At 44.6% G+C, this 17,391-nt stretch overlaps 1 protein-coding gene across 1 annotated transcript in view; it reads right to left on the bottom strand.

Moving 5' to 3' along the window:
- Positions 1–16,859, bottom strand: part of LOC113008751 (potassium voltage-gated channel subfamily D member 2-like) — a 103,830-nt gene extending 86,971 nt beyond the window's left edge. The window contains exon 1 of the mRNA XM_026146444.1: positions 15,381–16,859. Coding sequence (XP_026002229.1) covers positions 15,381–16,492 — 1,112 coding nt within the window. The 5' untranslated portion in view covers positions 16,493–16,859. The remainder of the gene's footprint in view (positions 1–15,380) is intronic.
- Positions 16,860–17,391: the final 532 nt, after the last annotated feature.

Genomic DNA, 17,391 nt, shown 5'->3' with positions numbered 1-17,391 from the left:
TGCTCCATAAGCCACTGGGTGACATGACAATCTGTTATATACAGACTGTGATTTTCTCGATCAAAGTGACATTTGAAACGTGTCTGGTTGTTTTTAACTTCAGGCACCAACTCTGTGATCCATCAGCACAGAACAGCCCTACTGCTACAAAGTTAAATCCACCGAGCATTTCTTTGTTTGCCTTTCTGAGATTAAAAACAGCTTCAGTTCCTCCCAGAGGTCTGAACATCTCAATAAAACTCAATAAAGCTCCATAAATGGGCCGTTTGAGGACAAACTCTGTGTTTGATTGATAGCGGAGAAGAGAAACAGCCTGTTCTCGCTTCTTTATGATGTTTTTCTCATTAGAAGTCAAACTCCCCTGACACACAAACACAACTGTAAATCCATTACCACCCTCGTCACAGACGCAGGAAACACATTAACGCTGTAAATCAGCTCATAAATATGTGTTTTACTCTGCGCCTCCATTATGTCTGTCCTGTTGTCGAGCACATCACGGCTCCTGCTGCTCGCTTTCTTCTTACCAACGGGTTCAGTGTGTTTGTGGGAGGTCGGGACACACTTTAGAAACCAAGTGTGTATCTATGATTCTGTTTGTGTGTGTGTTACTCTTTCGAATGAGCCTCGCAGTGTTCAGACAAGAGCACTTGATTTTAACTCCTGGTCCAGACCATTGAAACTGCATGTGGGTGTGTGGTTCACTTCTGTAACACTGACTTTTGGGGGCTTTCGTTCAGGTTTGGTTCCCTGTGTTGACCTTGGGTCACACAGCTAAATCTCTGAGTAAAACGACGAGGAGATAACCAAATGAATGAAAAAGCTTCAGTCTTAGAGCTGCTCTGAACAGAGAGAGCGAGGCTGAGGCCACAGGTAAAATAGTTGCTGTGGAGATGGCCGGCCGGCGGCCCTGAGCTTGTTAAGTCTGATAACAGACGTCTTCAACGCCTGTTTGTGTTTCTGCAGGCATCAGAGCAGCCAATTTCTGTTCTTCTGCTCATCACGGACACAAAGTTTCTTCTTCTTCACGTTATCAGTGCACTGCTCCTCCTCCTCCTCTGCTTTGTCTTCTGCTGCTTTTTCTTACAGTGTTCAGCACTTTTCTCACTTTTTTTGCTTCTAATCAACCACGGGCCAAGCGATTTGCGTGATCAGACACTAAAGTTCTTATTTTTTACAGCAAATCCATGAATCAAAGGTAATCAAACATTTCTGATGTGAGGCAGATTGTTCTTCTGCTTTTATGAGCCTGATTTAGATTTCCACCTTTATTCTTACCTGTGTGAGGACCACAGCTAAAAATCACCTTATAGCAACTTTGACACAAACACATGCGAACATACACACACACAAGCATGAGCACACATAAAGAAGGATAATTTTTAGTCAGAGTCTGAAGTGAGACACCCGTAAACGAAGCAGCATCTGGCTGCAGTTTAAATACTTTTTTGTCTCGGTCTTGGTCTCGTCTCGACTTGGTCTTGGTCTTGTCTTGGTCTCGATACCCTCTGGTCTTGGTCTCGGTTTAGGCGGTCTTCACTACAAGTCTAATAGATAGATAGGAACCAATAAAAGTGTAAAACCCCTGAACTGAGAGCCCATGAGTCATGAGTCACTGAGAGCAGTGAAGCACAGAAACAGCTTCAGAGTCCATCCTGTCGTCCTTAAGAGATTCAAGTCTTCTTGAGAGGTTGTCTAGTCTTTGGGTCTTTGGGGGGGGGGGGGGGGGGGGGGGGGGGAATAAGTCGGACTGTAAATAAAGAATGGACACACACTGGTCCGGAAACATCATGTAGAGTGTTCTGGGGATTGTCTGCTGCAATGTCACAACCACACAGGTTTCTGGTCTGGTAACAGGCAGCACTCTTACAGAGGTAGGGAGAGGAGCTTGTGTGATGTGGGAGGGCTCAGTTTAGGTTTGCATCGACTGGAACTTTTAACTTTATCTGATTTAAACAGGCGAGTCATGAAAGGTTGTTCTGAAGGGGGACATGTTTTTGCAATGTGGGCAAAGCAGTGCTGTGTCTCTGCTGTGTAATGCCTACCCCCACTCACGTCAGCAACACAGCACCGTACTGGATGGAGAGCGGTCTACTGTAATGTTGATATCATGGTGACAGAGGCTGTTTGGGTAGGGCTGTGTGTCGTCACTGATTTCTATAAACTATTCGATTCGATTCAATCAAATTTTGACTCAGTCAGAAATATTACAATTCTTATCATGCATCAGTACACGTCCATATTTATATATCTATCAAAATCTGAAGAAAACCATGAATCAACATAGGGCTGAAGAACATTACCCGAAGCTGAGCAAAGTTACAGCAGTTTTATTAGAGACAGAGCTAAGCGTTTTGCAATTTTGCATAATTTAAAAAAGTTAAAATTTCCTCAGTATTGAACAGCAGAAATTAGGCTTTGTCGGAGGTCGACAAACCAGCTCCCGACAACACTGTACACAACAGTAGACCAGTGCGTAATAAGCAAATGTATTATGCAGAAAACTTAGATTTGAGATGGGAAACTGTTCTTGAAGGACACTGAGAGAAAAAGCTGTGCAAGAAGTGTGATTTTATCATGGTGGAAGCAAAACAGCAAAAGTAAGAGGTAATCAATAATGATGTTTATCAAACGTGAAGCGTAATTTTGATCTTCTTTTGCTGCTGGTTCAGTGAATTTTGGTAAGAGAGTGACAAAACCTGCAGCTTCAGAATCTGTGAGATGTCGGGTTTCAGCCCCGACGGCGTGTCTGTGTATGTGCCATCGGCTGAACGATCCATGCTTTGTGTTTAAATCTTTGTACGGAATCCATTTACCTGCACTCATTTGCTGGTTTAGTTGTATAGTGGTTGTTGAAATAGTTTTGTGAGCTTTAACCTGAGATTCTGGTGTTTCAAGCAAAATACATTCATATTTAAAAATCAATTCAGGATTTAATGAAACAATATCACTTTTTTCAAGCTAAAATTGATTTAAATCTGAAAAACTATTTTTTAAACCCACCCCTATGTAAACATGTTTATTTCTGCTTTAACATGAGTGTCTATGGGGACTGACTCACTGCTGCCCCTGCTGGACATCGATGGTTGGGTTGTTTTTCTTGTTTCCACTGGCATTATCGTAGTTTTGGCCCACAGGGAGAAACTTTAACGCTTCCTCGAGATTCAGTCTGTCCAAGAAAGCAGTGACATGATGGACTTCCTGTGGGTGAGTCAGACTCACAGACCTGCAGCTCTGCTCCAGCCTCTTTAAATCTGAACTTCTCTGTTAGCTGCTGTGCTTGTGAAATTAAATTTGAGAGCATTTATTCATATCCTGCTCCGTGCTGTGATTTGTATTCTCCTGCTGTGGCTTTTTCATTTAATTTCACCTTTTTAAATCCTTTTCTCTGCCTTTCCCACAGCGCCGCTCGTCACAGGACAAAAACAAAAAATTAACCCACGCCTGAGCTGTGGTTCCACTCGCAGCTCAAATCATCTCCTGATGACCCTGTTTGTCTCATCAGATCCTTTCACAGATAAACATTTGATCACAGGGTGTACATGAGGGAAACAAAACAAGAAAACCAGTCGCATTGATTCTACGGGTGAATGATTTCAGACATCTATAACACTCTGATTTGTCTGACCAATAAAGCTGTCATGGTGTAAGAAACATAAAAGCACCACTTTGTTCCACTTCTCTTTTTGTTATTGGTTGTGCTGCACCTCTTTGTGCTCATTTTACATCTTTTCCGGTTCTTTTCTCATTTCTGTGTTGCAGTTCCTGGTGGTTTCAAACTGACTCTCTGCCACGGACTCTAGGCTCCTTGGCAGGACCTATGAGGCAGTGATTTAACCCATAAAGGGACAGTAGAAGCCATTTGACTGCACAGCAGTGAACTGTGGACTCCATCATTGAAAGAGGAAGTGAAACGCATTATGCACCAGAGGTGTGGACTCGAGTCACATGACTTGGACTCGAGTCAGACTCGAGTCATTAATTTTATGACTTTAGACTTGACTTGAAAAAATGTTCTAAGACTTGTGACTTGACTTGGACTTTTACACCAATGACTTGGGACTTGAATTGGACTTGAACCGGTTCACTTGAAAAGACTTGATATTTTACCCCAAATATAAAATTTAACATGCATATTATATAGAGATTGAAAATGTGACGTCATTCACGGGTAGAACCGCAAAGGATTCTGGGAACTCGTGGCAAGCGGTACTAGCGCACGCAGGCTTTCAATTAAAATCCGTTATACAGCGATAAAAAGAAACACAAAAATGTCAAGAAGCTGTTGTATTATTAACTGCAATAGCCGGTCGCATGACAGCCACGGGAAGTCGACGGGTAGAGATCGGTTGTTATCGGATTACGTCGTTGAAGAGAAATTGTTCGAGCCATGTTTCCGAAGTAACAAACGGCGACGGGTGGCCTGGATTGCAGCCATTCAAAGATCAAATATAACGTCCCAGAACACTCCAGCTCACAGGTTAGTCTGCTCCAAGCATTTACACGAAGGTCAGTGTTTTTTAGTAGTTAATACGTCATTTTCATAACATAATAAGTGATATAGGTTACAAGCAAGTCTGGTGCTGAACAGAAATTGTCGCGCTATGCTCCTTTATTTATTGTGCATAAATAGTGAATTGTCCTGACACAATATTGCGTTTCGCTTCTGTTATTATGGTACATTGACAAAAACATACTTTTATTCACAGGATAAAACAGTTTTTTTGTATCACTAATTGCACAGTACGATTACAGCATACAATATTATTGTCACTGCTACATTTCTGTGATGGGTACCAGAAATTATTTCCACTACTAATTAATTACCGTTGAGCTCAAAGGTCCTATTAATAAACGGTTAAGGAATGTGTATTTATGACGACAATTTGTGAGACTGGTAAACTTATGATACGTACGATGGTCTTTCGTTCTACACGGTGCATTTCAAGGTCCTGTACCCATCCGTCGGTAAACTGTACCTGGGCTTGTTGCAGTGACCTGAAGTTACTAAACTTCATGAGTGTGTGCACTCACTCCAAGAAGCGTATAATTATAAATATGCATATAAATATGCTACGATGAGATAGCTGACTTCATCTAACTAGCAAATGTTGTCCAGGCTACGTTGGTGATACAGTTTTTTTTAATGTGTATGATATTTTTGTCATGCGATTTTAAAGCTGGTCCTACAACCGCATCCAAGAATAACATGCAGCTTATCTCAGAACTGTCGGTGAAAATTATTCTTGGAGCTAAGTTTAATTGAGCTGCATTTTAAAGAGGTGCAATTTCACAATTTGTGTATATTTTCTAAGTTCACTATTTTGTCATGTGTTGAGAAAAACACAGATTTTAAAATTACATGGTCTAATATTTACATTTAGCATATAACTGCAACATTATTTTTTTCGTTTTGTTTTTTTTAAAGACTCGAAAGGACTTGAAATTCAAAGTTTCAGACTTGTGACTTTACTTGGACTTTTACACCAGTGACTTGAGACTCGACTCTGACTTGCCTGACATTACTTGAGACTTGACTTGAGACTTGAGGATAAAGACTTGAGACTTACAAAACAATGACTTGGTCCCACCTCTGTTATGCACATTTGTGTGATGACCACAAACTGCAGGACCTCTGACTAATGGCCCTGAGACAGTGAGAGAACAGACTGAGCGCGTCCAGGCAGAGGTGTGTTGACACAGAGGAGAGTGAGCTCTGAGCCGGACAGAGAGAGTGGAGGGGAGCACTGTGAAAGTTTAATGTAAAGCCTTCAGAGCAGAAAGTCTCTATGTTTGTTCTGCTGCTGACGGATTCTTAACGGCTCAGTCGGCGTTTCTTCCACAAATCCCACGAACAAACCCAGAGTGTCAGCCAGACTCACAATAGTCTCACTTCACAGCACCATGGCTCGCGCTGGCTTCCTGCCGGGGACGACAAACTTTAAAAATGTCTCTGAAAAGCAGAGTTACATGTGGTTTCCGCACACGGAGTGGACCACGCAAGCGGCAGTGGTTCAAGGATAAACTGATCTGCTGTTCAGCGCTGACTGCGCTTCTCACTCTGTGTTGAATCAAAAACATCTTAAAGCCAAAATCAAGAGAGAAAAATCATCATGGCTCACGCATAATTAATAGATAAGACTAGAAATCCCTCACACAGGCTCAGTGTGACACATTAAACTACAGGGTGGGCCATTTATATGGATACACCGTAATAACATGGGAATGGTTGGTGATATTAAAGTCCTGTTTGTGGCACATAAGTATATGTGAGGGGGCAAACTCCTCAAGATGGGTGGTGACCATGGTGGCCATTTAGAAGTCGGCCATCTTGGATACAACTTTTGTTTTTTCAATAGGAAGAGGGTCATGTGACACATCAAACTTATTGGTAATGTCACAAGAAAAACAATGGTGTGCCTGGTTTCAACGTAATTTTATTCTTTCATGAGTTATTTACAAGTTTCTAACCACTTATAGAATGTGTTCACTGTGCTGCCCATTGTGTTGGATTGTCAATGCAACCCTCTTCTCCCACTCTTCACACACTGATAGCAACACCGCAGGAGAAATGCCAGCACAGGCATCCGGTATCTGTAGTTTCAGGTGCTGCACATCTCGTATCTTCACACCATAGACAATTGCCTTCAGATGACCCCAAAGATAAAAGTCTAAGGGGGTCAGATCGGGAGACCTTGGGGGCCATTCAACTGGCCCACGACGACCAATCCACTTTCCAGGAAACTGGCACCCATAATGTGGTGGTGCACCATCTTGCTGGAAAAACTCAGGGAACGTGCCAGCTTCAGTGCATAAAGAGGGAAACACATCATCATGTAGCAATTTCAAATATCCAGTGACCTTGAGGTTTCCATTGATGAAGAATGGACCCACTATCGTTGTACCCCATATACCACACCAACCCATCACTTTTGTTGTTCCAACAGTCTTGGAGGGATCCATCCAATGTGGGTTAGTGTCAGTCCAATAGCAGTGGTTTTGTTTGTTAACTTCACCATTCACATAAAAGTTTGCCTCATCACTGAACAAAATCTTCTGCGTGAACTGAGGGTCCTGCTCCAATTTTTGTTTTGCCCATTCTGCAAATTCTGTGCGCCGATCTGGGTCATCCTCATTGAGATGCTGCAGTAGCTGGAGTTTGTAAGGGTGCCATTTGTGAGTAGCTAATATCCGCCAAAGGGATGTTCGACTAATGCCAGTCTCAGTGACATGCGGCGAGTGCTATGCTGTGGGCTCTTGCTGAATGAAGCTAGAACAGCCACTGATGTTTCTTCATTAGTGACAGTTTTCTTGCGTCCACATTTTGGCAAATCCAACACTGAACCAGTCTGGCGAAAGTTAGCAAGCAGTTTGCTAACTGTAGCATGGGCAATGGGTGGTCTCGTAGGGTGTATCTGCTACAATGACCCGGTTACTGCGTTCACTAGATATCAACACAATTTCGATCCGCTCCTCATGTGTTAACCTCTTCGACATGTCAATGGCTGTGAACAAAGAGAAACTTGGAAATAACTCATGAAAGAATAAAGTTACGTTGAAACCAGGCACACCATTGTTTTTCTTGTGACATTACCAATAAGTTTGATGTGTCACATGACCCTCTTCCTATTGAAAAAACAAAAGTTGTATCCAAGATGGCCGACTTCTAAATGGCCACCATGGTCACCACCCATCTTGAGGAGTTTGCCCCCTCACATATACTAATGTGCCACAAACAGGACTTTAATATCACCAACCATTCCCATTTTATTACGGTGTATCCATATAAATGGCCCACCCTGTACAACCACAGTCAGACTCTGCTTCTGTCCCTGCTCAGGTGTCACATTTCAGGACATGATAGAATTGTGTGATGTTCAGAAAGGTCTCTGAGTGAGGCTGCTGAAGTTCTGCACTGTTTTTTTCTTTCAGACATGAACGAGGTGACATACATCTCAGACGCCCTTAAATCACAGGGTTTAGCCTCGGTGTCAGCACACACTGATTCTGAAGCTACGTTTGAGCTTTAAGAAAACTTTCCTCCTCCTGCTGGATCAGAGTCAAGTTTCCTCTCAACACCTTTGCTCTCTGATCTCATCTCCTGTCCTCCAGAGGATCACAGCTCACCTGTGTGTGCCTGCTGGACACGTGACCTGTGAGGTGACAGAGCCTGTCACATGACTGCGGCAGAAGAGCATCTGTCTCCTGAATCCAAAGAGTATTCTGTTTTCTCTCGATGTTTTTAGTACCTTGGGGCCACCAGATCAGGGCTCCAACAGATCTCCAATTAATTAGTGATTATCAGCAGCTGATCACTGATCAATCTGCATGGATATTATTGGCTGGTTGGATTCAGTTAAATTTCCAGTAAAAAGACAGCAGTGATGTCGGTTTGCTTGTTTTAGTTTAAGATGGGCTGATAAATCTGAAGCTGCAGTCGCTGATGATTTGTCGGCATCTTTACGCAACAAACAGGGCATCAAACGGCCACTTATTTCTATCTGCCGCGCCATGATTCATTCGTAGAGTCCATGTCACCTTTCTGCTGACGTTTGCTGCTCTGTAATCCCACAATTTCGAGAGAAAAATAAGGAAGAGGAGGGAGAAGTGTGTGTGCTGAGCAGAGATCTCAGGGGTGTGTTTATCTTTCATCTGCTCTGACTGAAGCTGCGGTTTCTTTAAATAAAAGGAGCTTTCTCCTGCAGCTGAAGGACCGTGTGTGTGTGTGTGTGTGTGTGTGTGTGTGTGTGTGTGTGTGTGTGTGTGTGTGTGTGTGTGTGTGTGTGTGTGTGTGTGTGTGTGTGCAGCTGGGCAGCAGTGTATTTATCTCTTCGTCATTGATATTCACAGCCAGCTCCAGATCAATGAGCCTCGACACTCGGCCTATTATTTCATTTCTGGTGTCTAAAAGGCAAAGCCACGACTCCGCTAAATTGTTTTCCATTTGGTTTTGGCTGACTCGTCACAAAGAGTGAGGCGAGGAGGAGGCTAGCAGGGAGCGGCCCTCCTGAGGGAGTGAAGGATGGAGGAGGAAGAGGAAATAGCCTCTGATCCTGCAGCCGAACCTTTGGAAGGAAAAATTTGGTGGGAGAGCCGAGCTTGTGTTCAGTCAGATCACTGCTACCCATCGTGAACACGAACACGTGTAGAATACGGAGGTTATCCGTCTGCTCTGAAAAAGCAGATTTAAGTGTAACAGAAGGACACTGACTTTATTTCACAGAGTTTACAGATCTCAGAGAGCAGCACACGTCTAGAGCTTCTGGTTAGTAACGTGGTGTTTGCTGGTTTAGGCACAAATGTTACTTGATTTCAGATGAGGAAGAAAATTTATACTTTTAATACTTTTAATGTTTTTTGTCCTAATTTTCCCAGATCCACACAGCATTTTTAATCATCCCAGTTTTCTTTAGAAAGTATAAGTGATTCATATCAGCACACAATAACTAAACAATATTTTCACAACCAGACCAACGTTTCACTCTGTAATGCTCAGAGCCGTAAAAACGAGTTAAACAGAGGGTTAGCTTAAAGATTACACTCAGTATTAAACTCCAGTAAACGTTTGAGCTGTTGCTGAGAAAGCATCATGCCTTAAACCAAAGAAATCACTTTAGATCTGAGGAAAAAGAAAAAGGAGGTGGATATACAAAGTTATCACGATGCTGTGATAAGTGTGAAGAAAAGAGTGAGAAGGATTATCCAGCAATTCAAAGAGAAGAGTAGCGAACAGGCCTGGCAGAGGCAGTAAGCAAAGATTTCAAAGACTCTGAAAGGAAACCAGTGAGAGTCTGAAGAGCCCAGAGCAACTGCAGAGGCATGAGTGAGGGACTCATAGTCTCTAAGAAGATGGTCACTAGAACCCAGCACAGGAACGGACAGAGAAGCTGCAGAGAACAACTCCACTTCTGCAGAAGAGACACCTTCACATCAGACCGAAGTATGCTGAGGATGACCTGGAGACAGATCCTACAGACTGAAGCGTCCTTTGATCAGATGACATGAAAAAAGAGCTCTGTGGACACAGAGACGCTGCTCATGTTTGTGTCTGGAACAGAGAATCTCATTGAGGTGAAAAGAATCACGCAGCGAGAAGGACATTTGAAGAAAACCTCAGTCAGCAGCAGAACTGGGTTGAAGAATGACCTCTAGAAAACCAAAGTGAGCATTACTGACCAGGCTGCACAAAGCCCTGACAACCAGATCATCAGATCTGGAGGAACCTGAGAGGTTCTCCAAAGAAGAACGGGCTGGGACCGTTTAGGAGGTGATACAACTGCAGTCTGTTATCCAGCAAAATGAACTGACAAGCAGCTGTTAACATGAGGGACCCTGTAGATTTACCCTGTAGGTTTGTTTTGGTGGAATAATTAATTTTTTGTGTGCAAATTAAAATAACGCAAGCATCCAAGGCAAAACCAGGATTTTTGGAAAAGTGTGTTAATGTATATCTTTTTATTTACTTTAAGATTGAGAGTCAGTGCTTTATAGTCAAGGATTTTATATAGGTGACTTCATGTCCATCATGCAGCTGTTGGTGCTGATTTTACTCTCATTGGATATTTCTACTGTAACCTCCACGCTGTAACCACCTGGGTCACGTTACCCCCCCAAAAATGCAAATATTCCCGTGTGAAACGTTACGTGAAGACAGCTGTGAATCAGATCTCATCATCATCGCCGCTCATCGCAGTATGTGACTCAGTTTGTGTGAGAAACACGTTCGTTACAACCAGCACAGAAAGCAGAACAGATGGTGTCAGACTGCATGTGTGGACAGTTTGTTCCCATTTAAAACAACGAGCTGCATCACACACATTCAGATCATCAGGAGCTCAAAACTACAAATTTGTGAAACCAGAAGATCAAAAGATCTGTTGCTGGTAAAAACACCTCCTGTTTACGATCTAGCGGACAGCGGCTCGCAGTGCTTTACCTGCTGCAGAAAACATCAGATCTACAGAGTTTGATGCAAATCGAGAATATGTTTTTAAGAAAGCTGTGAATTTGATGGTTAATGAAGTAACTCTGCTGATCTTTCTTGTTGCAGTCTGAAGTTGTATTTGGAAAGTGTCCAGCTGACACATGTCCAGGATCTCACAGGGTACCAGGAAGCCAAGTGAAGCCCAAAGTCCAGCTGTCATCTGGCAGCAGCAGTAAACAGTGAAAGCTGAATGGGAGTAACCGCCAAAGCTCTTTTGTGATCTGAGGGGTTGCTGTCATATTTCAGAATGACTGGATGTGCACCTGAAGCTGAATAAATGTTTAAACATATGTAACGAAAAAAACCCACAGCACACAGATGTTTTTATTTTTTGCTTCAGTCTAACTAAAAAAACCCAAACACATGAACTCCAACAACGTGCCTCAAAAAGCCGTGGCCCCACCCCCTCCAGAGGGAACAAGGTCGTTTAAATGACTCTAATGATCAACAGAACAGGAAGTGAATTCATGAGAGTCATAACAAAGGAGCTTTTTCCTCTTCACTGCAGCTCCTGCAGTTTTTGGGAAAAGCCTCATCACCACTAAAATGCAAATCCCACCACTTCACCTAATAAGCCTCTTCATCAGCTTCCTCTTCTTTTCGGCTCTAATTGTCTGTCATCCAAAATAATCACCCCCCAGCCTCAGAGTGTCATTAAAGCGGTCATTTCCAGATTACACAGGAGCAGCATTTTGGGATGAACTGAACTCTCTTCTGACTACACAAACCATCTTTTCTGCTTGGCTGCTCCTCTAGGTGGCTTCATTACAGAGCCCATTAAGAATAATCACAGTGTGTGTGTTCTGAGCGCCTAATGCATTAATTTAATTAGCAGCATTAACGCCTTATCATCCCACAGAGAGCGGAGAAGAAGAGACAGCCGGGATGGAAGTGTGGCAGTAAAAACAGCCGTGAAGGAGGTCAGAGTCTAAGCGACAGTCGGACAGTCAGCAATCAGTCACACCTGCATCCAGGTCTCCTCTCTGGGATCAACTTATTGCACTGTGAGGAGTCAGAATCGAATCCCTGATCCACAGCTGACTGCAAAAAACAGTTCAAACAGAGGAGGTTGTTCTGCAGAAGAGCTGGTAAAATTCCTTCTACTGCAAGTTTGGATTTTAAGCTACTGCACAATCCACTTTGTATTGTCTCTGTCCTGTCTTTGTTTATTGTACATAGTTAGTAATACATAGATAGTTAGTAGTAGCTTTTTATCTCCTAATTTTACCCAAATTTAGCGAGTTATTATTTATTTGTATTTCCTACTTTTATATCTCTCAAAAATATATTTTTTATATTCTTATAAATGCACCATGGGGGACTTGGGCTGAAACAGCATTTCAGTACGCTGTATACTGTGCATATTGTTGTATTGACAATAAAGACCTTGAATCTTGAATCCTGATTTTCTGCAGCAAACAGCTAAACTGCTTTCAACCTCCTTTGAAGGTTTCTCTCTAACAATGACCTCAGAAAGTCTCAAGACTTTCATCCAGGAAACGAGGGTTCACCTCACACCAAAACGGTAGTGTCAAAAATTAAAAATAAAAAAATATATATATAAATATAAATATATATAGATATAGATATATATAGATATATACAGAATATACTCAGACATTAATCAATACTAAAATTACTGCTGAATGAAGATACAATAGTTGTTTTTGCCTCCTTCTGACACACACACACAGATCCTGCCTCAACAACAGCTAAAGTAGATAACATTAATAACACTGAACACTTTAAGAGGAAGGTCAGAGGTCAGTAAACCTCCTGTTTCAACAACAGTGGAATACTTTACACTCATTATAAATAGTAACCTGGCCAGAGCACATTAGCATTAGCTGTTTAACTACTAGCAGTTACATTTTGCCACCTGTTATCATTACTGTAGCAATTAGCAGCTTTAGTTAGATAAAGATAAATAATTATAGCAGCTGATCAGATCACAGCTGGCACTTTGATCAGGGACAGAGTTGTTTACGAACATGTGGAGATGTGCGTGGGGTGCTGCTGTGCAGAGCAGCACAGGGACGTAGCTGAACTGAGCAGAGAGTCCAGAGGGTGGAGAATCAATTGGAGCAAATAACGAGTGAAACCTGGAGCAGAGCAGCTAATCAGACGGTCTCAGGCCTGGAGAGCAGACAGACAGACACCGTCTGCAGGATGGGGTCAACGTGTTTGAAATTCTAGCATCATGACAATCACTCTTGTTTCACTAGCTCTGTTTTAATCTTCATAAATTATTATTTAATATCTATCCAAAATGACTTCTTCAGGTTCATAAACAGCTGCAGAAGGCTCTCCTGTTTCTGTTGATAGCAGCTTGATGAGTCCTGACAGATGATTTGTGGCTGAAAGTAGATCTGGAACAAAAGCAAGAAAAACACGTGAAACATCATGCAGGAGGAAGTATTTCTCTCCGAATGGAGCTGAGCATCAGCTCAGTGGCAGCGTGACTTTAAGAAGCTGGAGGTGAAATGAAGTCTTCAGGATGTGAAGACTGAATCTAAGGGTCTGAAAGTAAATATGAAAGGACACAGAGTGATTATGTGACAGCCAGGTGACTCCTCTCCTCTAATCTCTGCTGTTTCTACAGACAACACTTTAATTCCAGAGTTTATTCTATAAGGCAATCACACAACAGTCTGTTACATCACTGAGTAACCTGGCCTTTCTGCCGCTATCCTCTTCCAGCTGCGCTGTGTCCTCATCACTAAACGACACGATCCTGAACAGCCAGAGATGATATGTGACGAGGAGGTAGCCTCTGACTGAATCCAGTTCAAATATGAGGCGTGCCGAGGTTTTGATCCCAGCAGACTCTGTCTGTAATTTCCTGAAAATATTAATAAGTTTGATGCCGTCTGAGACACTGTGAAAAAAGCTGGACGTCAGCAATTCCGCGTGAATCACGCAGATTACACCGGTTTAAAGAAATTACACAACTGAGTGAGGGAACATTTTTCCACATTTATGCTTTTATGAAGAAACGTTTCCAACATTTACACAATTCCCTTTAATTTTTTTATTAATTCAGAGACTGAAAATGAGCCTTTTACGTTTTCCACTGAGGCATGGGAAGCAGCGAGAACCGAGCCCACTCTTATGTTCACGAGCAGCAGCAGGTCATGTGACTAAATAATACATGTGTGTTTGTGCCGTGTTGTGTCTGTGCCGACAGAAAAATCACAAACTCACACCCAAATCATGTATGGTGCTGCAGGTCCTTGGACAGTTTGGTTCCTGGAGCAGGATTTAAGAGCATCTGCAGGGAGTTCAACAAGGCAGGAAAACACACCTGCAGCACCAGCAGCTACCTAAAAAAATGTTCCGCAGACACAAACTTGTGAAGTTTTCTCACAGCAGAGAACACAACTCAATCAGAAGGTCTGACCTCACCTGAGGTTCACACGTCAAACAGTATCCTAATGCAGCAAGTGCTCGTGTGTGTGTGTGTGTGTGTGTGTGTGTGTGTGTGTGTGTGTGTGTGTGTGTGTGTGTGTGTGTGTGTGTGTGTGTGTGTGTGATTACAGTGAGCATCTGGTCCTACTTTCAGTTCTCCAGCTGATTCAAACAATCAACATTCAGCCTCATGATCTGCTGTTACTATGGTGATGTAACTGGTAAGACATGAACCACCTTCATAACCCTGAAAAAACACAGTTACACCTGAACATGCCTCCAAAACCACAGATCTGTGTGTGTGTGTGTGTGTGTGTGTGAGAGAGAGAGAGAACTTGAAGCTCCAAATGTTTTCTGACACACCGCGAGGCGAGTCATGATTTTAATATTTTGAATATTCAGTGTTCACTACTTCTCAGGAAGATCGAACCATTCCTGCAGCTGTATGCTGATCTAAAACATGCTTTGCTTTAACATCATCTGCAGGTGGCGCTAACACATCTACACAGTTTTTGGCCCCTATGAAAAAAACATGAAAAACATGATGGAGCAGTAAAACGTGGGTTGTGAGGTACAAACAGGAGAAAGATTTCTACTCCAGAGTGCTCACCACAACTCAGTCCCATTACTGACAGAGGTGTGCATCACCGAGCTGTAACTAACCCAAACTAACGTAAACCTGCAAAGCCTTTCTGTTTACATACTCAAGCTAACAACGAGCTGCATTCTCACCCCTGCAGATTCACACCCTACTGCTGAGCTTCACTCTTTCTTTTTCTGAAACGGAGGCAGCAGAGGCATGTGATCATAGAGACTCAAGTGTCCTTTTTACTGAGACAGCGGCAGCTCTTTTTCAGCACCACGGACAGCTGCCCTTAAACACTGAAAACTGATGTCTTCAAACCAAACACCAACACGCTCTTAGCTCCGCCCATTTTTGGACAAGAAGCTCCACCCACTTCATACACACATGGTCAGCATCACCTACCCCAGGGTCGTCATGGTGACGATGGTGTACCAGAAGGCTGCGGGGATGCTGGTGAACTTGCTCCCGGACATGCCCTTCTCGGCGTAGAACATGACAGTGGCGAAGATGATGATGGCCATGGTGAGCGAGAAGAGCAGGAAGCCGAGTTCCGAGGCGCAGCTCTTCAGCGTGTAGCCCAGGATGCGAAGTCCCGCAGAGTGCCGCGAGAACTTGAAAATCCGAAACACCCGGAAGACGCGTAGTGTGACGAAGGCACCACTCACGTCCTCGTTGTCGGTCATGACCAGGCCGATGTAGTACGGCATGATAGCCACCACGTCGATGATGCTCATCACGCTCTTCACAAACTTGTAGCGACTGGGAGCGACCAGCAGGCGGAGCAGGTACTCCACGGTGAAGATCATGACGCACGCAGTGTCCAGGCAGAAGAAGGCCAGCTCGTACCGCTCACCACATGACATCACCTTGACACGGTTGGGCGCGGTACCGCACGGGACCGTCTCCACCACATTGGCGAGCACCGACACTGCGATGAAGAACCCGGTGACATAGTAGAAAACCAGAGCCATGGTGGATGTGTGCGGATTCTCAAAGGCGCGCCACATGCTCTCCCGGAAGCTCATGTCAACGGGCACTGGCTCGTTGGACTGTTCAATGTCCTCATCGTCCTGGATGCGCTCCTGGTTCTCACGCCGCCGGTCCTTGTAGTCCTCATAGCAGCAGTCCCCGATGATCTCTGGAACGATGCCAAAGAACGCCAGCTCCTCGTCGTACGCCGCAATGCACTCCTGACGGGGGTAATGCAGCTTCCCAGTTCGGTAAAAGTTGAGGATGTGACGGAAGATGTCCGGGTCACGGTCAAAGAAGAACTCGTTGGTCTCCTCGTGGAAGAAGAAGTCTCGCTCTGTGCTGCCCAGCAGCGTGTCCGGGTAGCGCTCCAGCGTGTCCCGCCATGTCTGGAACCTCGTGCCGCTCACGTTTAGCACCAGCAGCCCGTCCTTCGTGCGCCGCTTCTCCTGGGGCGGCAGTGGCATGGGCGTGCTGGCCACCGGCATCCAGCCAATGGCCGCCGCGCGTGCGAACGGCAGCCACGCGGCCACTCCCGCCGCCATGCTGCTCCCAGAGCCGTGCGCGCGCTCAGAGAGGGGTCAGGCCGAGCCGCGGGAGGACATGCGGGGGAAGGGGGTAGCCGGGGAGCCCGAAGAACGGGCCGTACGCACCAGTGCCACGCGGCGGGGTCACGGACGTCCACGTGTGCCGCGCGTGTACAGAAACGCGTAAAAGTGGGAAAAACTCTCAGAGCGTCGCTCTCCTCTTTGATTCGCCGCTCGGACCCGCTCCACGCGCACACACGCGGCCGCCACGCATGCTCTGTCCAGGCTCTGCCCGCCAACGGTCCCTCTGATGTCGAGAGCTGAGCGCGAGGAGCAGCGCGAGGAGCAGCGAGGACAGACTCGAAGCTGCGCTGAGGAGGCTCGCTCTCACACACAGAGAGAGAGAAAGGGAGGCGCACACACTCCTCTCTCTCTCTCTCTGAGGGGGCGTGTCATGGAGCAGTTCTCGGATCAGATGGAGACACGCGGACCGTGTGTAAGCCCTGGCGGGCACGCGCCCCCCCGTCAGGTGGAGCAAATTGTTTTAGGCTCCACAGGGAGCGCGCAGGACGTCTCTTTGTTTTTTCCTCAGGCAGCAGAAGTCCGAGGAGGAGGAGCTTCATGTACTTATTACAAAAGTTGCCTGTATGAGGGAGAGCTGTGGCTCAGCAGGTGAATCTCAGCGGTCCCATCATTAACGCGAGAGAAAAAAATACTGTGTGTGTGTGTGAGAGAGAGAGCGAGAGAGAGATGAAAGCTGTGTGTGTGTGTGTGTGTGTGTGTGTGTGTGTGTGTGTGTGTGTGTGTGTGTGTGTGTGTGTGTGTGCGTGTGCGTGTGTGTGTGTAATATCAAACATTTCCAAAATTTATGAGAAAGAGCTCTGCTGTATCCTTGTGTGTTTGTTCTTGTGTGGATC

The sequence above is a fragment of the Astatotilapia calliptera genome, chromosome 17 (assembly GCF_900246225.1).
Source record: "Astatotilapia calliptera chromosome 17, fAstCal1.2, whole genome shotgun sequence".
NCBI lineage: Eukaryota > Metazoa > Chordata > Actinopteri > Cichliformes > Cichlidae > Astatotilapia > Astatotilapia calliptera.
The sequence above is the reverse complement of the archived record's forward strand: the minus strand, read 5'-3'. Positions and strand labels throughout refer to the sequence as shown.